A 27,395-nucleotide genomic window follows, 5' to 3' on the forward strand; every position below is an offset into this window, starting at 1 on the left:
TCCATCATGGTGACTCACAGTTGATTGTATTCCTTTGGCTCCCAGGAAGCTCACACTTGTATTTTGGCAATACACCTCTGTTATGAGAGCAGCAGTGCATGATGAGTGGGTTTGAGTGACGGAAACCTTATTTACTCTCCTGTCCACATTTTCCTTTCATCCAACTTTCTCAAACTCATTTTTATTTATATTTTTTCAAGCTTGTTTTTAAATATTTACTTAGACTCTGCTTTGTTCTAAAAGTTTCTGATACAGTTCATAAAGATAGTTTTACACCATATAAATGTGTATGTCACCAGAAGTCATCTTTAAAAAAGGGATGGAGGGCAGCCCCGGTGGCACAGCGGTTTGGCGCCGCCTGCAGCCCAGGGTGTGATCCTGGAGACCTGGGATCGAGTCCTACATCGGGCTCCCTGTGTGGAGCCTGCTTCTCCCTCTGCCTGTGTCTCTGCCTCTCTCTCTGTGTCTATGAATAAATAAACAAAGTCTTTAAAAAAATAAATAAAAAATAAAAAAGGGATGGAGTCCAACATAAATGCATGCATGGACATTTTGGAAAGATGTGGAAGCCCAGAGAGGTGAGACTGGAGGTACAGAGATGAGGAAAGGCAACAGTACAATGACAAAATTTGAGGGACCCTGCCATCTCTTCTAGCCTCATAGTTTCCTTTTCCTACATGTCACCCTTCTGCTGCCCAGACACTGAACCATTTGTGGTTCAGACACTGAACCATTAAGTGGCACATGCCACTTAAATTTCTGTCCTCTGTAGCCTGCTTCATGCTGTTTGCTCTGCCCAGGATGCCCTTCCCGTCCATGTTTTCACCTTGTCACTGCCTACTCAGCCTGCAAAGATCAGCTAACTGGAAGGAACATCTTTCAGGAGCCCTCCTGGTCTGGGCAGAGGACCCTTCTTTCCTCCAGGCTCCCAGCCCCTGGGTTTTCCTTGGTCTCAGCACTGACTGCATGCACAACTTCATCAGACTGAGGACTTCTCAAGGACAGGATCTTTGTCTCGCCCATCTGTATTCCCTGTATTCCGAGGCAGCAGCAGAATTCATGTGACCTTATACAGATAGGCAGAGGCAGCTGCAAACCTTCCAAGAAACCAATCAGAACCATGCCCCAGCCAGACCCCAGATGCTGTCTGTGCCACAGGACCATGACTTATCTCCACGGATCTCCCCACCAGTAGTATTGGCTCAACAGATCTCTCAGAGGGGTTTGCAGGTCCTGTTAGGGGTGCTTTCTTCTGGTTTCTGGGCCGGTCTGGGCTTACTTCTGGCTGCCCACAGCAATCCAGCAATGCCAGGGTTGTGCAAAAGCCCCTAGAAGCTAGGAACAAGGCAGGGGAAGGGGAACCAGGCACCTGGGTCAAGAATATGGACTCCATGCTCTTGGTGTCCTCGTCTGATGGCTGTTCCGGGCTGAGGTGGCCGGGTCTGTCACTCTCTTGGGATGTGGTCTCTTCACTATGCACGGTGGAATCAGAGCAGATGGGAGGCAATGGCACGAAGGTCCGGTGGGACAGGGAAAGGCCCTCCAGGCCTTCGACAGGCATCTGCTCCAGAGGACTGCTTCTGGCAGCCAATGGCTCTTTAGTTGGCCCAGCATCAGACTCTAGCATCTCCTTTGAGGAAGACTTGACTATGGTCACAGGTGGATGATGGAGAATTAGAGGCTGCTTTGGCACCTTTGGGACTTGGGTTTTTACCTGTCAAAGGAGAAAGGCTAGATTGGTTTGCTTCCTAATCAGAATCTCTCCTTCTGGACCTCACTAGACTAAGGCTAGTTGGTACAGTGATCAGAGTACTGGATGAGGGCTCATAGGCAGAGGGAGGGAGACAAATCACACTAACTGGGCATCTACAATGTGCCCTGTACATGTTGCTTTATTTATACCAGGGCATAGAGAGGTAAAATGACTTGTCCAAGGTCACAGAATTATTTGGTGGCAGAGCCTAGACTATCTGATTTCCATCCTGGGCTCTGCCTCATTCTATATCCCTGATCATATTACTTTCTCTGGCTCTCAATAGCCGTATTCTCCTGATTGAGGTTTAACATAGTACCCTCGACTTTCCTCCTAGGAAGGCTTGGAGGAGATGGTCCTGTGCCTTCTGGGAGGCAGCAGCACCAGGTCCCTTTCAGGATGCTGGTCCCTATATTTTTGAGGTTTCTTTCTTTTTTTTTTTTTTTTTAAGATTTTATTTATTTGACAGAGAGAAAGAGGACACAAGCAGGAGCAGCAGCAGGCAGTGGGAAAGGGAGAAGCAGGTTCCCCATTGAGCAGGGAGCCAGATGTGGGGCTCAATCCCAGGACCCCGGGATCACGACCTGAGCTGAAGGCAGGTGCTTAACCAACTGAGCCACCCAGGTACCTTATGGAGTTTTATAAGGCAAATCTCTATCAGAGTTCAGAGCCAAGGAAATAATTTCTTTCCTGTTGTAATTCTCAGCTTCCTTAATTAATTAGCAAAAGCCCACTGTCCTGGGAGAGAGGATTATGGACTTAGCATCTGGCTCACTCTGACTGCACCCCTCTCAGGCTGGCTAATGGAAAGAAGACAGTCCAATTCTTAGAGGCAACAAGCAAGGGAAAGATGACAGAAACCTTTTGAAATTCTATCTATTTCTGGCTTTTAATCCTGCTCTGGTCTTCTAAGGGCTACAGACTAGTTTGGCTGGACAGAGACAGGCTGCATAAGGGGTAGAAAGGGAATAGCTATTTAACTTTTGAGATCAGCAATGCCCAGTCTAGCTTTTAGTTATAGGAAGGCTGAAGTTCAGGAAGGAGGAGTATTTCACAGAAATTTCTGCAATCCTTCAGATGAAGGAGAGATGTGACTTACTCTACAGCATCCCAGAGGCAAGTCTAAGACCACTGGTTTGGGGGAGCAGATTGCTCTCAACATAAGGAAATGCTTCCTGAGACAGAGGCAGATGTGTATTCTAGGCCAGGTGCAGCCATTCATGACTCTTACACATGGTTAGAACTCACGCAGGTATGGGCTTGAGGGTTTACCACACATTTTTCTATCTAATGCTTTTCTAGATTGAAGGAAGCTTGGAGTTGAGAAGCTGAAGCTCAGAGAGTGAAGCTCTTGCTCAAGTTTAGGCAGCCATGGAAAGGGATGACACCAGGCTCATCCCTGGGTCTTCAGACTGGTTTCTCCCCTACATCACAGCTCCTTCTTGGGGCCTCAGTTTCTCTGTAAAAGTTGGGGGTAGGATTCCATGAGTGTCTTGTCCCTTCTGGGTTTATCTGTATGTAACAGATGTGGAAAGAAGACAATGCCAGTACTACAGACCCAACAGAAGGAATCCATGATGAGTGTGAAAGGGCACTCTCTCCCCAGGTCAGTTCACATCCATTAAGACGGGCTCCACTTCCTCCGGGCTTGGCAGTCCTGCCTGAGGACTTACCTTCCATGAGTCCTTCCGAGGCATCAAAATATGATGCTTAGCTTTTACTATCTTCCTTCGAATCAAGTGGATCCCCAGCCGCTCATGGAGGAAGCTTTTCAGCAGTGGAGGGATCCCTGGAGCCATGATGGGGAAGTACAGTTACTATCAATGGATATTTACTAGGGTCTTACTATGTGTCCAACACTGTTCAAACTGCCAGACATGTATTAACTTGTATCATTCCCACACCAACCCCAAGAGATAGGTACCTATATCATTTCCATTCAATAGGTGAGGAAACTGAAGCACAGAGAAGTTAAGAAATTTGCCCAAGGCAATAAGGATGGTGCAAAGCAAGGGTGAGAATTCTGTTGATGTCACACTAGGACCTAGGATTCTAATGTGCCTCCAAAGTGTCATGCCGATGTAGCATCCACTGCACCCATGATGCTCTGGGAGGGGAGGGCCTTGCACTCACAGCTGGGGAGTAGGAAGTGAGGCCACAACAGACCTGTTCAACAAAGCTGGGAGTCACTTAAAGATCTCATGCAGGATCTAGCTAATTCTGTATTCCATTCCCAGCTCTGCCTCTTTCTTGCTGTGGGACCATATGTAGATCATGAACCTCCCTGGTCCTCAGAATCCTTCGCTGAGCATGGGGACAATGATGCCTGCCTCACAGGGTTGCTGTCAGATAAGCTGGTACAGAGCAGGTGCTCAGCAGTGTGTTGTTCTCTCCATCCCCAAATGTACCATGAACTTTGTCCACCCATGACACAGAGCAGAGCCCAGGGCTCAGCATCGATGAGGTGGGGTTGAGGGTGCCCAGACTGCCCCTGGCCACCAGGATGGGGGTGCAGGTTTGCAGGCACCATACCTCGTGTATGGGCCACCAGGGGGTTGTTATGAAAGATGAGCTCGCAGAGAGACGGGAAAAGAGCTACTGGCAGGATGGCATCTTCCTTTGCGATCTGTAAGGAACACAGGGAAGAGCTTCAGGTCAACACTGCCCCACCTCTGTCCCAGTGCCACCAGGCCCCACACTGCAGGGCTGTGTGCTTACTGGGGCTTCAGTGCAGTCGGGTAAGTGATGCTGCTATGCTCAGACTCAGTGCTGGCCAGTGTCTATCCTGCAGTTTTACCCACTCACACCCACAGAATCAGGATCCTGTCTGAAATTCCACATTACTTTTCATATTTGAAAGTTAAGAACTGTTTTTCCTTCTCCACACCAGAAAGTTGCCTTGAAAGATGTTGGTGACAAAAAAGGAACAAAAACATGTAGATAGTGTCCCACAGGGAGTCTAGAAGTTTGGCAGGGCATAGACTTTGACCTCAGGATACAACGTGTCTGATATTGTGCCTTCCTCAACATAACCTCTACACACTCCACCAGCCCGTCAACAGCATTCCTGATGGTCTCTTTCGTTAAAGCCTGTCCTGGAAACTGAGCTGGGGAGGGACAGCGGGCAGGCAGTTGGGGGGGGAGCACATTCATCTAAGGCATAAGCAGAACTAATGATAAGGAAGACCTCACATTGTCTAGACCCAGGGACTGCTCTACCACCATGAGGCCAGCCTCTGAAGGGTGAAAAATACCCAATCTTTGTTGAGCAGAGTGGTTGGAACACCCTTGGGAGGGTGCCTGTTAGCAGTAGAACAGTATCAAAAGGGCCGAGGGTGGGGCAGGGGCCTTTTAGATGCCTGGGCACACTGAAAGTTACTGGATCGGACTCAGGACCCGTGGAAGGCAATAAGGCCTGAGGACTGTGAGAGGGTGGGCCCTTTGGTTTAGCTTCTTCTGGAGCCCCAGTGGGTAGCACTCTATGCCCACTGGGCAATTAGCCATTCATTCTCTTTCCTTTGTGTTCATCCAATCAGTAAATATTAATAAATGCCTACATATGCCAAGAACTGGGTTGGAAATGAGCTAAACAGCTAGAACTGTCCTCTAGGAGCACTGCCTAGTGGGAAACACACATTGAAATAGTAATGTGAAGGATGTAGCTCTACAGCTGTGATTGGTGCCACAAGAGAGGGTGTGTGAAATCCTAGGGTGATTTGGTCCAGGCAGGGAGATAGGGAAGGCTTCCCTGAGATTTGAAGGATGAGGAGGAGGTAGGGACACCAAAATCGTTTCCTCTAATTTCTAGGCACACAGGTAGCCTATCTTCATGCCTCCCAGGCAGCTAGATACAATCATGTGATTCATGTTATAGGCAACCATGGTGAAAGGGATCATTTCTTGTCATAGCCCATTTGAAATCTCCTATGTGATCCTCTACATTTCTCACCCCTCTCCCCTGCTCAGCCATCTATCTACCAGATGCAGAGGAGTCAATAAAATCCCCTTAAAGTCCTATGGGATGACAGAGCCACAGCCAGGAGCGACCTGGGTCTCTGGAAGATCATGTTTGAGGCCATCAAACTACCTGGAATACTGACAATGGATTTTGTGAAAGCAAGAAATAGACTTCTACTGTGTGAGGTCACTGGGTATTTAAAGTGTGTGGCAGCAGTTCATGGTGCAGTGAGTGCTCCTCCTAACGTGTTCCATGCAAAGAACAATGTGTGAAAGGCCTCACAGGAAGGAGGAGGAAAGCCTGTTGGAGGGACGTAAAAAGGCCACTTTGATTAACACCAGAAGGAAAATGAGGCTGGAGATGCAAATAGGGACCAGCCAAAAGCTAGAAAGATCTTGGTCCCTGGGAATCTATTACATGGATCTTCAGAAATATGAGGACCTAAATAGGACAAGACCTGGTCACAGATTAGATGCATGGGGTGAGGAGGGATGCAAAGGAGAAACATTAAAGACGACAGCCAGATTTTGGCTTGAGCAAACTGCACCCACGATGGAGCTATTCTCTAAGATACAGGGAAACGGAAGAACCTCAAATTCGAAGATCATTAATTCACTTGGGATACATGTACTTCGGAGGTACCTTTGAGACCTCCCAGTAGAGATCCAGGGAGGCAGTAGATATACTGGCCTGGAGTATACAAGAGGGTTTGTTTTGGAATTATAAATTTGTGAGCCACCATTCATGGGCTAGTGGGCATGTGAAGCTATCCCTGGGGAGAGAGTCCAAAGTGAGAGGAGAGAAGGGACCAGGAGCAGGCCTCAAGCAACTCTAACATTTGCTCCTCTAGGTCAGGATTTGACACACCTTTTCTGTCAAGGACCAAAGAGTAAATGTTTTAGGCTTTACAGGCCATACCATCTGTGCTGCAACTACTCAACTGTGGTGTTATAGCATAAAAACACCCAGAGACAATTCATAAATAAGTGTGATGGCTCTTTTCCAACAAAACTTTAGTTATGGACTCTGAAATTTGAATTTTGTATAATTTTAATGTGTCATGAAGTATTATCTTCCTTTTGATTTTTTCAACCATTTAAAAATCTAAGACTCAGTCTTAGCTTAAAGGCTATACAAAAACCAAGGTCAGCAGATAAAGCCTGTGGGACAAATTCATCCTCCCATCTGCTTAATAAAGTTTCATCGGAACACTGCCATGCTCATCCATTTACATATTGCCCTTTGTGCTACAAGGACAGAGTTGAGTAGTTGTGACAGAGTAATATATTTATCTGGCTCTTTATAGAAAGCGTTTGCTGAATTCTTATCTAGACTTTAGGGAAAGAGGGAAGGAGGATGAACCTACAAAGAAGTTTAATATATGTTGATAAATAATTATAAAATAGTAGTTAAAGAGGGTGGGTGCAGTGTCTCTTATATGTAAATCAGATGGTCAAGAAGCACTCAAAACAGAATGGGGGGGTTAAATTTAATTTTGTCAGGATACAAAATCTAATCATCTAAATCAGATGGGTAAAGGGCACCTGGATGGATCAGTGGTTGAGTATCTGTCTAACTTTGGCTCAGGTTGTGATCCCGGAGTCCTGGGATTGAGTCCCACAACAGGCTCCATGCAAGGAGCCTGGCTCTCCCTCTGCCTATATCTCGGCCTTTCTGTGTCTCTCATGAATAAATAAATATATAAAATTTTAAAAACCCCAAATCAGGCGACTAAAAAGTTGAAGACAGTTATAATTAAAACTGATAGTTAGGGGTGCCTGGGTGGCTCAGTGGTTGAGCATCTGCCTTTGACTCAGGTCATGATCCCAGGGTCCTGGGATCAAGTCCTGAGTCAGGCTTCCCACAGGGAGCCTGCTTCTCCCTCTGCCTATGTCTTTCCCTCTCTGTGTCTCTCATGAATAAATAAATAAAATCTTAAACAAAAAACAAAAAAACCCCTCAAGTAGGCATGCAGAAAAATAGAGTATTGCTCCTCTCCTAACAACAAGAAAACAGAGAATAACCTATAACATCATAACTTTTCTTGCATCTAACAGAGAGCTAGGGTCTCAGGGCAATTATGTGGACTGAAATCTAAGGAAAGAAAGGCACCTCCAACGAGAGATGGGACACGAACACTGGCCCACCCCACATGTGGCAGAACATGGGAGGAAGAAATGGCAAGTGCCATATAAACAACTGGAAGAATGAGTTGCTAAAGGCTAAGTATGGGCTAGCACAGGAGAAAAGAACTCTCAAAAGCTGCAGACAGAAGGAGAATTCATGGCTACTTATATGCAGAAGACTGGAATCAGGGAGCAAGACTGGAGAAAGCTGTCCCTGGGGTGTAGGCCTGGAGGAAGAGGGCCACTGCCACTGTCAGAAAGGCACCCCTGTCCCTAGGGAACAAAAGCCTGAAGTTTCTTTTCTTTTTTAAAAAGATTTTATTTATTTATTCATGAGAGACACACATAGAGAGGCAGAGACATAGACAGAGGAAGAAGCAGGCTCCCTGCAAGGAGCCTGATGCAGGGTTTGATCCCAGGACCCCAGGATCATGACTTGAGCCACCCAAGACTGAAGTTTCTGAGGGAGGTCAGCAATCCCTGTCAGGCCCCAGGTCCTGCATCTGGGAGAGGGAAAAAACTAAAACCTGCTGCTCCCTGGGTAGTGGCAGGAAACCAACCTGGGCCCACTGCCTGACAGGTCTCAGACTGCTTGCAGAGGGGTGGGACTGTTGAGAATGCCCATCCTTAAGACACAGGAACCCAGGGTCTACTTAAGAGTGGGGCTGGGCCTTCCCTTTGGCCCTCTACCACCAGACAAGCAAGCACAAGGTAACAAGTAAAAACAGTCTCCTGCTGGGCAAGAGGAACTCCAGTGGTTTAAATTTTTTTTTAATTTTTATTTATTTATGATAGTCACACACACAGAGAGAGAGAAAGAGAGAGAGAGAGGCAGAGACACAGGCAGAGGGAGAAGCAGGCTCCATGCTCTGGGAGCCCGACGTGGGATTCGATCCCGGGTCTCCAGGATCGCGCCCTGGGCCAAAGGCAGGCGCTAAACCACTGCGTCACTCAGGGATCCCCACTCCAGTGGTTTAGTGGAGATAAATCTTCCTGAAGTACAGGAGCACAGGGAAGGCTGCAAGCTGAGGACAGAGCAGGAACACAGAGAAAAACATTCTGATATCCCAGCAAGAACCAACTATATGCTGTCCCAAAGAGACAGACTTGAAATACAAAAATGTAAAGAGGTTGAAAGTAAAAGGACAGAGACTATGTAAATAGCAAGTATAAGAAAGTTGTGTATCTATATTAAAATCAAGCAAGACATACATATATCAAGACAAGAAATTTTGTTCAAGGCACAGGGAGACAAATCATAATAATAAAAGGATCAACACATCAGGTAGATATAAAAATTCTAAGTGTTTATGTACCTGGTAGTAAAACTTCAAAATACATGCAGCAAAAACTGACAGAACTAGAGGAAGAAATAAATAGATTCACACAGAGAGTGGAGTTAATATGTTGCTCTAGATATTGGTAAAACAAAGAGACAAACAATAATACAGAAATGATCTGAGTTATAATACCAACTACCATAACTTAATTGATATTTATAGAATACTATTCCCTCAAACTCCAGAATACACATTTTTAAGAAGTGTATACAGAACATTTACCAAGATAGAATATAGGATGGGACATAAAACAAGTTTTAATAGATATCAGAAAAATGAAATCTTTTTATTTTATTTTGTGTTTTATTTTTATTTTATTTTTTAAAATCTTTTTTAAAAAAGATTTATTTATTTATTCATGAGAGACACAGACTGAGAGAGAGGCAGAGACACAGGCAGAAGAAGCAGGCTCCCCACAGGGAGCCCAATGCAGATGGATCCCAGATCCCAGGATCACGACCTGAGCTGAAGGCAGGCGCCCAACCACTGAGCCAGCCAGGCATCCCAGAAGAATGAAATCTTACAGGTTATCTTATCTAACACCAAAAGAATTAAAGTAGAAATAATAAGACATCTAGAAGATCTCCATATATTTGGAAATGAAGCATTTCACTTACCTAAACAACTCATGGGAAAAAGAAGAAACCACAACAAGAATTTTAAAAGTTTAATAGAATGAAAATAAAAACACAAATCATAATTTGTAGGATGCAGCGAAAACAGTACTTAGAGAAAAAGTTTATAGCTTTATATGCTTATGTTTAAAAGAAGAAAAAGGTCTAAATCAATGATCTAAAATTATACCAGTTAGGAAACTAGAAAGAGAGGAACAAATTAAACTCATGTGAGTAGGACAGAAATCAAGTTATGAGCAGAAATCAATGAAATGGGAAAACAGATAAGTAGAGAAACCCAATGAAATCAGCAGTTAGTTTTTTTTTTTTAAAGTCAATAGAAGGGATAACTTCTATTTTGGATCAATAAAAGATACAAATGACCAATTTCAAGAATAAAAGAGGGACTCATAACATATCTATGGTCCACTTATTACTGACAAGGGTGAGAAGACCATTCAATGGGTAAAGAATAGTCTTTGATCAATGGTGTTGAGGAAACTGCATATCCACATACAAAAGAATGAAGCTGGACACCTTTCTCACACCACATATAAAGATAAACTCAAATCGGATCAAAGTCTTGAATGTCAAAGCTAAAATTATAAAACTCTTAGGAAGAAAACACTTGGGAAGTTTGGCTGTACCAACTGCTTGCCTTAGAAGGAATGTAATCAGAGTACCTTAAAAGTTGCCTACACTTCAGACTTGAGTACAGCTCAGCTGATGCAGTTTATAGAAGTCAATCAGCACATGGATATTGGAAAATATGTTAACATAAAACATGAAGGAGAAAGATGTTAAATTTGTCCCATGGACTTTACATCTGCTGTTCCCATAGGCTAGAACATTTCTCATTTCACTCTTTCCTCACACTTCACCTCACTTAACCCCTCTCTTAAGAACCTTCCTTGATCCCAAATATTAGGTTAGACTGCCCTTGTCACACTTTATAGTACTATAAATTTCTTCATAACATTAAGCATGTTTATAGAAAGACCGTTTGTCCTGTATCAGTCTTCCCTATGGGTGATAAGCTCCAAAAAACAAGAGGCCCAATCTTTCTTTGCATAGCTATATACCTCGTACATAATATAGAATCTGGCACGTGGTATTCAATAAATATCTGTGACTGAATGGATGGACTCCTGCCCTGGCCTGCACTCTCTCCACTTCCCTCACCCTGAGAATTCTAGAGCCCACATATCTGTAATATTGGGAATTGTAGGGCTGACCTCAGGCCGGAGCACATTGCATCCCAACCTCCCAACTGTGCCCCTGAGGAAATTGGTACAGAAGCAAGAGAAGAATCACCTTGTTGTAGGCCAGGCTAAGGTACCTCAGCTCTGGAAAGGGCGGGGCCAGCGTCTGGTTCCTGATCTTCAGTGACTTCACAGGAAGAATCTCGAATATGGGAGGAAATGCACGTACCTTGGTTGCCTAGAAGGAAAAAAGGTCTATGTCAAAGCGTCCTGCTGATAACAAGCTAAATGCTGCCAAGGGTCAGCAGACCCTTCTTACGGAGGGTGATGGAAAGAATGACCACTCTAGAGAGGCTTGGCTAAAAGAGACATCTAGGATCGTAATAGGGGATGTTACCAAAGGCCCAGAGTTCTGGTTCCAAGTTCTCTGAGGTCACATAATGAGCTAGTTCTCTGGCACCCAGAGTTCCAGTTTCAGGTTCTCTGAGGCCAAATGATAATATAACAGAGGTATAGACATCAGAAGCTCTTTTCTTCCACCTATCACTTTCTGTATTATAGCAGCTTATTCTGAAATGGCCCTTCACTACAGTTGGGCTAGAATTTCTTCAAAAGGCAAAGAGCAGTGCTTGCATTTTATTTTACTTATTTTTTTTAAGGATTGTTTTATTTTTTTTATGATTTAATTTATTTATTCATGAGAGACAGAAAGAGAGGGGGGCAGGGCACAGACACAGGCAGAGGGAGAAGCAGACGCCATTCCATGCAGGAAGCCTGACGTGGGACTCAATCCTGAGTCTCCAGGACCACACCCTGGGCTGAAGGCGGTGCTAAACCGCTGAGGTACCTGGGTTACCCAGATTGTTTTATTTTTAAGTAATCTCCATACCCATTGTGGGGCTTGAACTAGCAAACCTGAGATCAAGAGTTGCACACTCATCCAATTGAGCAGATGCTTGCATTTTAAAGGGGGCTTTTCCTAGTAGGAAGGTGGAAAGCACAAGAGACCTGAGCCTTGAGTACCTGCTCTGATGGGCTAGTTCACATCCTACAATGGAGACTTTTCATTCCAGAATAAACCAATAGTTAAATCCTGGATGACTTCCAGCAAGCCTTTGGACCTGAACGTGACCTGGTATACCCAGGTCACTTATAAGGTCGTGGTTTTTTTAGCACAACCCAGCCTGCATCAGGATCAACATGTTTCATTTAGCACAAAGTAGAAGGTACCGGGTTAACCATGCCTGACTTGGTTCACTCACTGATTCCTTAAGCTAGATGGGACCAAAAGAAGTTACAGGGTAGATGCTGGGCTACTAACTGGATTCAAATGAACTAGATTCTGTTCTAAGCTCCATTCATTGCTGTGTAATCTTGAGCAAGTCACTTAAATTTCACTTGTTCATTCAGTGAACATTAGTGGAGCACCGACTTGGAGTTACATATTTTGTGCCCTCCTAGGGTCCAACTTGTATACCCACATGAATGGGGCAGGTGAGTCATGGGTGAGTAAAACAAAAACTAGTGATCATGCTTGGGAATTTCTAGAACTCTCCTCTCCAGGCGATCCAAATGCAATCTACAAGAGGCCAGAGTGGAAAGTGGTGGCAGTCTGGGAAGGCAGTATCCTCCACTGTGCAATTCCCTATTTGGAGCAAGGCTGTGAGACCCGGAAGAGGGCGATTCAGACTGTAATACAGAAAAAAAAGAGCCAGAGAGTGAGGCTCAGTGGTATCTAGCACTATCCAGGGGCATAAGTGTCCTGACCCGAGGGCATGAGGGATACATACACACCTGACAAAACAAGGCCACTACAAATCTCAACCATCTAACACACTGTCTACATTCTCAGATGCCAGAGAGTTGGGATCTGAGCACTGAACAACCTACCAATTGTCTTTGACTTTTGTGGCAGACTGTTTAACGGTCACAAGCTTCTCTGTTCCATACGTATGACCTTCGGCAATGTGACCTTGGTGCTCCTCTCATTCAGAGGTGGAGTCTGTATCTCTATGCCCTTGAAACTAGACTGGCTGTTGTATAATAAAGAATTTGTCTGGTCTTTGTCCCAGGTTTTTAGCACTGAGCTTCCAAAACTCTTGGAAATTCCTAAATGATAGGAATGCCTTTGTTATCTATGAGCCCTGGGTTCACACTTAAACTTATGCTAATGAGATGATTCAAGATGGGGGCTGGCCACACCTGAAAGACAACCAGGTGATTAGAGAGCATTTTTGAGGCAGCCTGACCTCTGGGGAGGGGAGGGAAGGGCTAGAGATTAAGTTCAATCATGTGGCCAATGGTTCAGTCGGTCATACGTATGTAATGAAACTCCAAAAAAGCTCTGGACACTGAGGCTTGAGTGAGCTTCCTTATGTGCTAGGAGGGTGACAAATCCTGATTCTACAGTGAGAGGGCACAGAAGCTCCACATTTGGGACCCTCCCAGACCTCACATTATGCATCTTTTCATTTGGCTGGTCCTTACTTGTATTGTACCCTTTAAAACTGTGATCATAGTGATAGTGCTTTCCTGAGTTCTATGAATTACTTCATAGTTCACCAAATTATTGAGCCTGAGAAATTGGTGTGAACTCTAGAATTTATAGTCAGTTTGTCATAAGTGTGGATAGCTTGGGGACTCCCAAACTTACAGCTAGCGTCTGAAGTGAGGGCAGTCTTACTGGGGACTGTGCCTTTAATTTGTGGGGTCTATGCTATCTCTAGGTGGTGAGCATCAAAACTGCCTTGTCATACTTATGACTTGCTTTGACCAATAGAATGTGGCAGAAGTGCCATCATTTGACTTTCAGAGCCTTGCAATTCACCCTTGTCCTTCTTGAACCCTAAGGCCACCATGTTGTAAAGATGTCCATAATAAAAAGACTCCGTATAGATGCCATGCCATACCAGCTGTCCATGAACCCAGGCCCCAGTGAACCAACCAGCTGCATGAATGAGCCCTGGCAAAACCAGTGGAACACCTAACCAGCCCAAATAATTGTGAGAAATAATAAATTGCTATTGTTTTAAATCAGTAATTGTTGGATTGGTTATGTGGCAACAGTTAATTGATATAATTTCTCACCCAGTTTTATCTGTGGGGATATATATATACTGAGCTGCCTCTCAAGGATGCAGGTTGACTAAACGTGTAGTTGCACTTCTTACTGTAAATAAATAAATCAACAGCACATCAGTCCCTGTGAGCTTGGTTAGTAAGCATCTAACCCTGGGAGAAAAACCAATTTTCTGTGCAGACAAAAATCAAGCATCTAAACCTGTGACACTAAGGATTAGACAGACCCTAGATGGTGGTGTATTTGGTAAGGATCAGTCCAGCTTTGGGGGCTCTTACTAGGGAGTGCCAAGGCTTTGTCTTGGTTGCAGCCTCACTTCCATGCCAGCTTGATCACTTAAGGCAGAAACCATTACTACTCGATATATACCTGTTCAATGAACGTGCTTTTTCAGTGTGATATATATAAATGCCTTTCATGGCTTCAGTAGCTTACTTTTGTTTTTTAAAATTAATATTCTAACTCAAGGACACAAATATAAAATAGGCAGTTCCTACCTCTGAGGTTGAAAATCCAGGGTAAGATGAGAATACAACCTCTGAAACAAAAGAAACAAAACAAAGGTTGGTGAGAGCACTGACTGCCTCCAGAGAAGCTGGCGTCTGGGTTTCCCAGCCACTGTGTACAGGAGGGTGACTCTAGAGGGGATCTCACTGGTCCTCCTCTCTGACGCTAACTGGGAAGAGGAGTTCGCTGTGGTACTTATCAGGTAGTGAATTGCACTTAGAATAAAATAAAAACTCCTTCTCCAGGGGACGCCTGGGTGGCTCAGTGGTTGAGTGTTTGACTTTGGCTCAGAGCGTGATCCCAGATTCCTGATTCCTGGGATTGAGTCCCACATCGGGCTCCCTGCATGGAGCCTGCTCCCTCTGCCTGTGTTCCTCTCTCTCTCTCTCTCTCTGTCTCTCATGAATAAATAAAATCTTAAAAAAAAAAAAACATAATTCCATGGCCAGGCCTCTGAGGCCTGATCTTGCTGATCTGGCTCCTGCCTACGTCTCCAATCTTATCTCAGGCCACCCTACTCTAATTCAGCCACATTGACCTTCCTTCTGACTTTGCAACATGCCAGCTCTTTTGTGCAGGCAGACAGTATTGATCAGAAGCAAACCAACTGTCTTAGAAGGGAGAAATGTATATAAAAGATATTCTGCCAAAGGACTTGAAAATACCCTTTGCTATGTTAGTAGAAATAGAACGTATTAAGACAGTGAATTCAGGAGAGATACTAAGAATAACCAGCAGCACAGTAGTAAGGAAGAGGCTATGGAGTGATTTCATTCTTGGCACCACTGGGATGAGATGAGCCAATAAACATCTGAGTTCAACCATAAATCAAAGCATCTTCTTGAACTGGATCCTGCGTAGGCACTAGTCACCTTTGCCCTGGCTAATGGGACCCCTTCCACATGTTAATGATATTATACTGATATAAGTTACATGAAAATGAAGTAAACAAGAATAGGGATGGAGCATCACATGGCCCAAATAGCTTCTCCTATGACAAGTGTCTAGAAAGGATTGGAGGATGGGACAAGGAACAAAGTAGGAGTTAGAAAGAAGATGGGCCGTGGTTGCAAGCGTGGCTGCTGAAAAGTAACTCCCTAGGGAGACGGCCCCCATGTCTAGAAAGATGAGCCACGGTATACTCTACCTGAACGTATATCCTTCCTCTCCCTATGATCAGGTTAGAAAGGTTACTGGATACAAGTTCAAAGTTTCTATGTACTAGCACAAACAAGCAGAAATCATTGACAATAGCACTGAAAAAGGCCAAATATTTAAGAATAAATCTAATGAAAGATATGTAAGACTTCACCACTGAAGACTACAAAGCCCTGATGAGAACAATTTTTAAATGACCTAACACATGGTGGAATATATTATTTTAATGCATTAGAAAACTAAATATTGTAAAGATGTCAATTCTCTCTAAATTGGTCTACAGGATCAATACAATTATTTTATTTTTATTTTTTTAGAGAGAGAGAGTAGCAGAGGAGGGGAGGAGAGGCAGAGGGCAAGGGAGAAAGAGAATCTTAAACAGGCTCCACACCCAGCACAGAGCCCAATCTCACAACCCTGAGAAAATGACCTGAGCCAAAATCAAGAGCTGGACACCTGACTGAGCCACCCACATGCCCCTGATCAATACAATTCTAACCAAAATCCCAGCAAGATCTTGTGTGGAAATTGACAAGCTGATTCTAAAATTTATACACAAATGCAAAGGCTTTATAATAGCTAATTTTTAAAAAAGATTTTATTTATTCATGAGACGCAGAGAGAGAGGGCACAGAGACATAAGCAGAGGGAGGAGAAGCAGGCTCAATTCAGGGAGCCGAATGTGGGACTCAATCCCTGGATCCTGGGATCACACCCTGAGCGGAAGGCAGATGCTCAACCACTGAGCCATGCAGGCGTCCCAGCTATAATAATTTTTAAGAACAACACAGCTGGAGAACTTCACTATCAGTTCTCAAAATGTGTTATAAAGCTACAGTAATTTTATTTTATTTTTTTTAATTTTTATTTTTTTTTAGAAAGGGGAATGAGCAGGGTGAGGGAAGGCGCAGAGGGAGGGAAAGATAGAACCTCAAGCAGGCTCCATGCCCAGCACAGAGCCCCATGTAGAGGTTAGAGTCGGATGCTCAACCAACTACCCAAGCGCCCCTAAAGCTACAGTAATTTAGACACATACAGACCCTATCTTACCATAATACCTCTCTTACAACTCAGTGGGGAAAAGGATATAGTCTTTTCAACAAGTAGCGTTGAGTCAGTAAGATATCCATATAAAAAAGTAAACTTTGATTCTACTTCACATCATATACAAAACTTCTAGAAAGACCATAGATCAAAATGTAAAAACTGAAATAATCAAGCTTACAGAAGAAAATATAGGAAAATATCTTCGTGGTTTGAGGTAGACAAAAAATTCTTGAATAGGAAATAAAAAACACTAACCATAAAAGATTGAAATGAACTTCATTAAAATTGAGAACTTTTATTCATCAAAATTCATTATCGAGAACATGAGAAAGCAAGCTATAGACTTCAAAAAGATTTTTGTAATATATAGATCTACAAAGGACTTGTACTGAGCACATATAAAGAATCCAAACAAATCAACAAGAAAAGGGCATATAACTCAATTTAAATACAGGGAAAAAAGACTTGAATAGGCACTTTCAAAAGAGATATCAAAGTGACCAATAAGGGCAGCCCCAGTGGTGCAGTGGTTTAGCGCTGCCTGCGGCCGGGGGGTGTGATTTTGGAGACCGGGGATTGAGTCCCACGTCGGGCTCCCTGCATGGAGCCCGCTTCTCCCTCTGCCTGTGTCTCTGCCGCTCTCTCTTTCTATGTCTCTATGAATAAATAAATTAAAAAATATTAAAAAAAACCAAAGTGACCAATAAACATATGAAAGGTACTCAAGATCATTAATCACTTAAATGAAAATTAAAACAATGAGAAACCACTGCATACCTACCCAAAACAGGTAGAATTAAAAAGGATGACATTACCAAGTGTTTATGAGGATATGGAACATCTGGAAATAAAATCTCTTAAATTAATATGGGGCTGAAAATTGGTACAACTGCACTGGAAAAATACTTGGCAGTTTTTGCTAATGTTAAATGTACTTTTATACTCTATGATGCAGCAATTCCTGGGTATACACCCAATAGAAATGACTGTTTAAGTCCACCAAAAATGTAAAAGAATACTCATAGTAGTTTTTTTTTTTTTTTACTCATAGTAGTTTTATCTATAATAGCCTCAAACTAAAAATAACCAAAATGTCTATCAATAATAAAAAGGGTAAATAACTTGGAATACATAAGAGAAATGAAAAATAGTGAACTACCAAAATATACAACAATATGAATGAGTCTGACAGACATAATTTTGAGTGAAATAAATCAGACACAAAAGAACACATGCTGTATAATTCCATATTCATAAATTTCAAATCAGGTAAAACCTATCATTGGTGATAGAAGTCTGAATGGTGATTATTCTTGGAGGAGGTACTGATTAGGAGGATATCACATGGGATGCTGCAAATGTTCTATATTGTAATATGGGTAGTGGTTAAAAGGCTGTATATATGTAAAAATTCAAGCTCTACACAATATTTCTATATTTTTACTTTATGTTGGTTATTTCTCAATTTAAAATAAATATTGAGAAAACCCACTATGATACTGGCACAGTAATAGATAAGCAGATCACTAAAGCAGAATATATAATTCAGAAATATGCTCGTGTATTAAAGAGATTTTTTCTGCCTCTAATATTGCCATTTGGATGTGATTCTTGGCACCATTGTAGTGATCTTGAGATCTCTATGGGAACCAGCCTATAAGGACAACGATGGCAGAAAAAGGGATGGAAAGAACCTGAATCCCTTGAGAACACCAAATGCATCCCAGAATTAGCCATCTCTGGGAAGTCTTACTTCTGAGTTTCTTGTTATTTGAGATTTTAATAATCTACTTAAAAAAAAGATTTATTTATTTATTCACGAGAGATAAAGAGAGAGAGGCAGAGACATAGGCAGAGGGAGAAGCAGGCTCTTCGCAGAAGCCCAATGTGGGACTTGATCCCAGACCTTGGGATCACAACCTGAGCCAAAGGCAGCCACCCAACTGCTGAGCCACGCAGGCATCCCTAAAAATCTACTTTTCTATTTTTTTTTTTTAAAGATTTTATCTATGTATTCATAAGAGACACAGAGAGAAGCAGAGACACAGGCAGCCATGTAGGGAGCCTGATGCAGGACTTGATCCGGGGTCTCCAGGATCACACCCTGGGTTGAAGGCGGTGCTAAACCGCTGAGCCACCTGGGCTGCCCCCAAAAAATCTACTTTTAATTGGATTTTAAAATCATCTTAACAGAGAATCAGTTAGGAAGTCAGTGAAGTAATTCATGGGAGACCTCCACCTTCCCAGGCAGAGCAGCTTAAGCTCAGCAGCATCTCAGGGAGCCATGGACTTTAGAATAAACTGTCAGAAGTTTATTCCCACCATGGGGCTAGAGTCTCTGGAACAAGGGGCATCACTCACCTGTCCGGTCAACATCCTTCTTCATGGGCAGTACAGTATAATCTGGTTGCTCATCTGAGGCCTCAAATATGCACGATTTGGGCTGCCGCATGGATTGGGGCTCTTTGTGGGGATTCCCCCTGCCTCCAACCCAGTCCCCTGACCCATCACGAAGCTGAAATTGCTGTAGGTATGGGATCCGGAAAATCCTGTTTTGGTCCAGGCTTAACTTCTTCAGTCTTCAATTAAGGAAAATGAATACAGAATCACAGCAATAATGATACCTCAGGGACATTTACCAAGCAACTTTAGGGAAAGAAATGGACTCAGACTTCGGACACTTACTCTTCTGGTGTGACCTTGAGCCAGTGACTTACCTCTCTCTGGGCCTCAATATCCCTATCTCTAAAATGGGGATAATATTCATTAACCTTTCAATCCTGTAAAGACTAATAAGACAATATAAATGGCCTGACACAAAGTAGTATTCAGTAAATGGTAGCTGAATCCAAAGTAAATTTTCCAGGGATCTAAAGCTTAACCTTTTAAATGCCAGCATTTTCATAATTTCAATCAAATAAGTAGAATTCAGCAGTTAACCTTATCTTTCTGATTCCAATTTTTCTTTTCTGTCTCCTTTCTCAGGGGTCAGGACCCTATCTCTGGTAATATCTTTTACTCTCTTTCTCTTGTCACTTTTAATCCAGTCAGTTGATCAGAAATGTCCTACTGATACTCCATTTTTATGGCTGAGCTAAAGCTCAGAGGGGAGAAGTGAATTACCTATAGCCACACAGCAGAGATAAGTGGTAGAGCCGACTTAAACCCAGGCCTTTTGGATTCCAGAGCAACACTCAAGTGTGTGGGCCAGGCTTGGGTTAGCAGGGCACCCTGTAGAGACAGGACTGTGGTTTTACCTTCTGAGCCCAGCCAGGCTGGCAAAGCAATTGGGGCTGGAGAGCTTGTTGTCATCCAGCATCAGTGTTTCCAGCGCTGGGAACCTCAAGATGTACCTCCTCCTTGTCAGTGATGTTACAGATGCTTCCCTGTGAGTGCAAGGATCCTGGATAATGAGTAAGGGCAGGAGACAAACCCTACCACTTCAGGAAGTAGGAATGGGGATAGGAATGGAGAAGGAGGATAGGGAATCAATCAAGAGCATAACCAGCTTGGGAACTTCTCTAGTGCCCCTGAAGCATCCCTGTAGAGAGGGACCAGAAGGTAATTCCCTCCCCGAATGACCCCTTCCCCAAATCCCACTCATACATCAGTCTTCTGTATGGAGAAAGGTTGCTCATGTTTACAGATGGTCTTAGTGAGACTGGGTTGGGGCAGGATGGGGGGCATTAGTAATGCTCATGGAAAATACCAGAGTGAATGAGGCATGACCAAGTTGAGGAACATTGCTAAATTTTGGGTCAAGTCAGGTTACTTGGTATGCTACATTACCAACGACTGGTAACTGTGGGAGCACCAAGAGACAAAGCCCTTGGCACAGACCATAGCTTTGATCCATGTTGGGTAATGTAGGCTGGCCAGTGAGGTTCTCCTCTAAAGTGACTTAATAAAATACATACATCAGTAAGGGGCTGAGAAGTCTCTTTTAAAACTCCAACTCTCAGGGGATGCCTGGATGGCTCAGCAGTTTGGCGCCTGCCTTCGGCCCAGGGCATGATCGATCCCGGGATAGAGTCCCATATCGGGCTCCCTCCATGGAGCCTGCTTCTCCCTCTGCCTGTGTCTCTGCCTCTCTCCCTTTCTGTGTCTCTCGTGAATAAATCAATAAAATCTTCAAAAAATAAATAAATAAATAAATAAATAAATAAATAAATAAAACTCCAACTCTCTGAGGAGTCCCAGAAACACTTGAGAATGTAATCTAATGGGCTGAGATCCTGAGACACTCAGGTGGGGCAGGAAGTGGTGGCATTCTATATACTACCATTAATGTGGCCTCATTTATGTCCCCAGCTGGGTGAGACCTGGGTAATTCTTTTTTTTTTTTTCAACCTTTTTTTCTTTTTAAGATTTTGCTTTTTAAAGTAACCTTAATACCTAACATGGGGCTTGAACCTACAACCTGAAGATAAAGAATCACACACTCTACCAACTGAGCCAGCCGGGTGCCCTTAGGTAATTATTTTTAAGTACACAAAGTTTAGATGACTCAAATCATGTTTTCATTTCTCCCTCTGTCTCCCCTCCATACACCCAAATAAACACTCAACACACTCAACAGAGAAGGAAAGAAGCTTTTTGTTTATGGTATTTGAAGGTCACAGATGACTCTTTTCCTTTCCTGAAAGGACCAACTTTCATGTACTAAAATTTTAATTTCTACCTGAAAGCAATTACAGGAGGATGCACAGCAGCTCTGTCAATTTATAATTAATTGACTAATCTCTTTTTTACTTCCATCAGATGTAAAACAACTAAAAAATAAGACTTCAAAAAATTCCTCTTACACCCCGTAATGGAGAAGCTGGCTCTGTCCTGTCTCTTTTGACTGGTTACAGTGTTTTGCCTTTTAAGTTTCACCCTAATTATAAAATATAAAAGCTTCATTTTTGTCTCTAAAATAGAGGTCTTAAAATGGGGGGGGGGCAGTCAATAGGTGGGTAAGGAGGACAAGAGGCAAAGCTTCAGAGGAAAGCATCAGGCTCTCCCACTGGGTCCTTCCCATGGCAGTTTTGGGAGAAAAGCACTTTGAAGTGGCCAGAGTCTATTAGTATGGAGAGGCTGAGGTTACTAGCTGTTCAGAGTGGTGTTATTTTTATTATACCTTTTCTTGGCAAAAGGAATTAATGCCATTTAAAATATGATATGTTTAACTAATTTTTTTAGAAGCTAAGAGTATTGGATTGGATTCAGCAATGGGAATACTGTGTGCCATATTAGAAGAAGCTTGGGAATGGAGATCAGCAGCCCTAGGCGCTGCTGCTGCTACTGCTGCTGCTTGGCTTGCTAGGTGACTGGTGGCTGGTATTCAGCATCTCTGGTCCTGGTCAGTCCCTCTATCTACATGATGAAAGAGGGTTTATTTTATTTTACATTGAAAGACTGGATGAGGCTAAAAATATTGCTGAAAAGACTAGACAAAGAGCTGCAGTAAAACAAATGAAATTTAGCAAGCTCTAATGTCCATTAAAATGTCAGATCAGTGAAAATAAAATAATATCTTTTATTTGTTGGCAAACTATATTTTTCTTACTGTTCTGTATATCATTCATTCTTATGTTCTGTATATCATTCATTCATTCATTCTTACTGTTCTGTATATCATTCTGTATATTCATTAAAATCAAAATGAATATTCTCTATCAAAAAAAATGTCAGATCAGCTTCTGTGATAAGATACAGAAAACCTACCATGCAAACACAGGATGAGGGAGATGTAGTCTCACAACTCAATTTTGTAAAAGAAGACTTATGATGTGGCTACTAATAAAGTTGGCACTCTTTTAAGTGGCCACTTTGAGGAAGAGAGTGGTTGGGAAAAAGAAGGTAACCATCCCCTCTGCTCCATGCTAGTCAAGTCTGAGAGGGCAGGCCTGTGCAGTCCAAGAGGGACAGGGAATAGTCTTCATGGGAGACTCAAAGATTCAGATGCCGATCCAAACAAGTAATGGGGCAGGCTGATGATCGAGTAGGTCAGATATGATCCCCCTAACTTACCCAGACAAAGATAATCATGAGATCTAGCCAGAAATGGAGACACAAATAGTTCAGAATATGAAATGAGGTCTGTGGTGAAATGGAAAAAAGTGAAGAGAAACGAGGATGGAGAAGCAGGCAGAGTCAGGCCATGAAAACCCTTGTGATCAATGTTAATGGAGTTTATCTTTAGAACGCTGGGAAGCTGCTGAAGGACTTTAAGCAGGGCAGTGATAGAATCAGAGGTACTTTTTAGAAACATCCTTCTGGCTGATGGTGAAGAAGGTGAGTTAGGAGGTGATAAAGAAAAATGTGACATGTCCTTAGCTGTATCCCAAGTAGCAGGAGCTGTGCAGCCAGATTAAACAGGAGGGGGCAGAAATCGCCATATTTGAGAAGCATTTAGGAAGCACAATTCATAGCATCTGGTGACTGAATGGATGTGCAGGGTGAGGGAGGAAAGAATTCAGGCTGATGCCCGTATTTCTCACTGGGACAAGTGCACAACTGATAGAGAGCAGTGCCCATCACTGAGGCCAGGGACACAGAAGGAAGGAGATCCAGGCATGGCCACGTGTGTGATGACTTTGGTATGATGAATAAAATATATGCGCTCATAACTCAGAAGATGAATGTAAGGTAGAGATATAAAGAAGACTTGGAGGGATGCCTGGATGGCTCAGTGGTTGAGCACTGCCTTTGGCTCAGGTCATGACCCTGGGCTGCTGGGATTGAGGCCCATATCAGGCTCTCTATCAGGAGCGTGCTTCTCCCTCTGCGTATGTCTCTGCCTCTCTCTTTGTGTCTCTCATGAATAAATAAAATCTTAAAAAATAAAAAAGACTTGGGAAGGGATAAGACCATGAAGAAAGATTATACAAATTAAGAAAAACAGTGGGTTGAGAGTGGACAACTGGGGACTGTCAACATTTAAAAGGTTGGCAGAAGAAGAGGAATCCAGAGCATTTTGAATGTGGACAGACAAGTGAGAAGAAAATAACAGTAATACTTGTTTGGAGCTTCATAGTTTTCAAAGCACAATTATTTCAATTGATACTCTGATGTAAGTAGAAGTGCATTTACCCTCCCTACCTTACATATAAGTAAACAGAAATACCTAGTGGTAGAGACTTGCCTTACTTTATGCAACAAGGCTTCCCACTGAAAACAACTAATATGATGAAGAAAACCTAAAAAGAAAAAAGATTCATCATTTAAAAACATGAAAGAGATGTGAAGATAGTAAAGCAGTAGTATGCCAAAATCAAGAAATCCAGAGACAGAAAGCAGGCACAAGAAGCCACATTTGCCTTTTAGACACTTGCTGATAATGCTGAAACAGCATGTAATTGGAGATGCTCTAAACGAACGTAGGATCCTAAAGAGATATATATTCAGGAGAGAGAACTAGCACTAAACCCATGCCCCTCATCCCACAGCTAGGGGAAAACTGCCTTGGAATGAAAAGAAGGGAAGGGGGAGGGCAGACCGGTTCTCTTGCAAAATTGTAGCCTAAATCTGTATCATCATAGTGGTTCAGAGAATATCCAACTAGTTTAGTTTAGTTTAAAATGGTTCCATACTGAGTGACCCTAGGCACCTGGCCAAAGTAAATGGAAAGGTTTATGGTATTGCAGACTAAATAATGTGGGCCAACTCTTCCCTGAGTATGAACTAGAAAACCCAGACAAAATACATATATTAAAAACAATTTTCTTTAAGGCATCTGAGAACTAACAAGCTGTGAGAAATTAGGGGGCTAAGATTTGGAAAAAGAAGGAAATCAAAGAGGACAACACTTGGGGGTCTCTTTTCCCCTAGGGCTACCTGCTGACTCCAGAAGTGGCAGATAGGCTGAGATGCTGAGCAGAGATCCTAACAACCTTGGTAGTCTAGGAACCAAAAATTAAGAGTCCAGGGTACGCCACAGAAGGGGATTCCTGATAAACTACCCCTCCTTTAAGTTAGGGCACTGAAGGACTAAATACTAGGAGGAAGTGTGAACTAGAAATAGTATGTCCTGGGACGCCTGGGTGGCTCAGTGGTTGAGTCTGGCCTTCAGCTCAGGGCGTGATCCCAGGGTCCTGGGATCAAGTCCCATGCCGGGCTCCCTGTGAAGAGCCTGCTTTTCCCTCGACCTATGTCTCAGCCTCTCTCTCTGTGTCTCTTACGAATAAATAAATAAAATCTTAAAAAAAAAAAAAACAGTATGTCCCTTGCAGAGATTGAAGTCTAGCTTCAAATAATTATGCATGAACTATACAATCAAAAAAAGTCTAGAGCTGGTGAGAAAAAAAAAATGATTCAAGTTGCTCAAAGGGAGAGTCACAGCCTCTTACTCAGTTTCCTGATCATTTACATTTACATTTTAATTATTTTTTAAAAAGACTTTATTCATTTATTCATGAGAGACATACAGAGCGAGAGAGGGAGAAGCAGGCTCCATGCAAGGAGCCTAACGTGGGACTTGATTCCGGGACTCCAGGATCATGCCCTGGGCCGAAGGCAGGCGCCAAATCACTAAGCCACCCAGGGATCCTCTACATTTAAATTTTAAAAATTAAACTTAAATAAAAGTAAAAATTCAGTTCCTCAGTCACACTGATCACATATTAAGTGCTGAATACGACTAGTGGCTGCCATATTGGACAATGCAGATACAGAACACTGCAGAAAATGCTATCAGACAGTCTTAAACTGGGCCTTTCAAGGATTATTAGACAATATCTGCAAATCGGTGCTAATGTTTGGGGATATGAAAGGCATGGTGGTCTAACACTCAAAGTAGGGGATTATGGAAGAATGGAAAGTTAGCCTGTGAACCCAGTGATGTCATCAACCTATTTTATGGTTATCTCCCCAGTTCCTGAATGTATAATTAGACATACTAAGCAACTGACAGAATAACCACATGTGTTTACTGACCAACAAAGTGAAGGCTATTAGAGAAGGAAGGAACAAATTGAAGCCCCAGGAAATTTACTTCTAGAACACTAAGCCTAAAATTATTCTGCATCCCTGAGGTAACTACAGAGATTACTGCCATCACTAAAGATAAGAAAGGTAAAAGGATATTAAGTCTAATGATATTCCTGTTTAAGTTGTTTATTTGGCTTGTATAGAAGATAGATCATGAAGAATGACTAGAGATTACTGCAGACTTAATTAAGTGGTGACTCCAATTTCAGCTGCTGCTCCACATGTGGACTCTTCTTACTATTGTGCATGAACATAGATAGCCCTTGGCACTTGGGAATACAGCTAAGGACCTATCAAATGTTTCTCTTTACCAATGTACAAGAACTGCCAGGAACAGTCTGCTTTTGCCTGGCAGGGACAGTAATACATATTTGCCCTCTTCTCTCAGGGCCACATCAACTCTTTCAGCCTATCATAATCTGTTACACATCTATTGCCTATCTGTTTATGTATTCCACAGAACCTCATGTTGATTGGACCTGATGGACAGGAAGTTGCAGATATTCCAGATGATTTAGTAAGATGCACGGTGTCAAAGGATGGAGGGAAACCCCACAAAAATTCAAGGAACTACCACCTTGATTAATTTTCTTCATGTCTTGATCTGGGAGCATATCAGGATATACCTCCAATGTGAAAGACATAATCTTTCACCTTGCACCACTTGTTTCTTGAGAAGAAGGCACAAAGCATTGTTGGCCTCTTTGGAGTTGGGACGCAATGCTATAAAACATTTGTGATATTCTGATCCATCCATGAGGATGCCAGTTTTGTGTGGGGCCCAGAGCAAGACAAGGCTCTGCAATAGGTCCAACTGCAGCGCCAGTTGCTCTCTGGGCTTTATGTCATTGGCAAGTGGCATTGGGCAATATGAGTCTGTGGGTCCAACAGTGCTCTAAATGTCTAAGGCAAATAGGTGTGTGCTGTGTAGTACAGGGTTAACATACATCCTGGTTTTCATGGACAGTCTGAGTTTTTACCTGTTATCCCAAAATAATTAGTAGTGTTCCTTTTCCCTCTCAAATCTGTCCTGGTTGAATAAGTTACATGGTCCCTCTATGAATAGACAAAAAAGTACATGCCACATGGGACTTGAATTCACAACCTCAAAATCAAGAGCTGAATGCTCTTCCAACTGAGCTTGCCTGATGCCTCTGCAGAATCATTTTTGAGCAAAGTTATGCTCTATTCTTTTTTAAAAAAAGATTTTGCTTATTTATTTGAGAGAGAGCACAAGTGGGAAGAGGGGCTGAGGGAGAGGAATAAGCAGACTCTCTGCTGTGCAGAGAGCCTGATGCAGGGTTTGGTTCCAGGACCCCAAGATCATGACCTGAGCTAAAGTTAGATGCTTAACCAACCGAGCCACCCAGGCGCCCCAAAGTTCTGCCGTATACTATGGATAACTATTTTTCTTTTGAAAATAGCTTACTACCCCATATTGATAATGACTGAACATCTGATCTCAGGAACACTAAGTGACCATATGACCTGAGTGGCTCATCATGAACTGAATGTGCAGAATTCCCTCATCAAGCAAAAGTAGTATGTGAGATCTGACCTAAGCAAGTCTGTAAAAATTGCATGAACGACTATGGCTTAGATTCCTATGATGCCTATTCCTGCTGTACTGTTATCTCT

The 27,395-nt window shown here is 42.8% G+C and overlaps 1 protein-coding gene across 7 annotated transcripts in view; it reads right to left on the reverse strand.

Annotated features, from left to right (window-relative positions):
• The window catches only part of XRRA1 (X-ray radiation resistance associated 1), an 85,097-nt gene that overhangs the window by 28,667 nt on the left and 29,035 nt on the right, over positions 1-27,395 (reverse strand). For 5 of the 7 annotated variants that reach the window (XM_041729727.1, XM_041729723.1, XM_041729725.1 and 2 more), the window contains 7 exons: positions 20,042-20,170; positions 19,146-19,363; positions 14,570-14,610; positions 11,106-11,231; positions 4,286-4,379; positions 3,427-3,542; positions 1,370-1,714 (listed from right to left, as the gene is read on the reverse strand). In XM_041729727.1, the coding sequence (XP_041585661.1) occupies positions 1,370-1,714; positions 3,427-3,542; positions 4,286-4,379; positions 11,106-11,231; positions 14,570-14,610; positions 19,146-19,363; positions 20,042-20,170 (1,069 nt within the window). The remainder of the gene's footprint in view (positions 1-1,369; positions 1,715-3,426; positions 3,543-4,285; positions 4,380-11,105; positions 11,232-14,569; positions 14,611-19,145; positions 19,364-20,041; positions 20,171-27,395) is intronic. The other 2 variants (XM_041729728.1, XM_041729726.1) reach the window with 2 other exon arrangements.

This window comes from Vulpes lagopus, chromosome 15, assembly GCF_018345385.1.
Source record: "Vulpes lagopus strain Blue_001 chromosome 15, ASM1834538v1, whole genome shotgun sequence".
Classification (NCBI taxonomy): Eukaryota; Metazoa; Chordata; class Mammalia; order Carnivora; family Canidae; genus Vulpes; species Vulpes lagopus.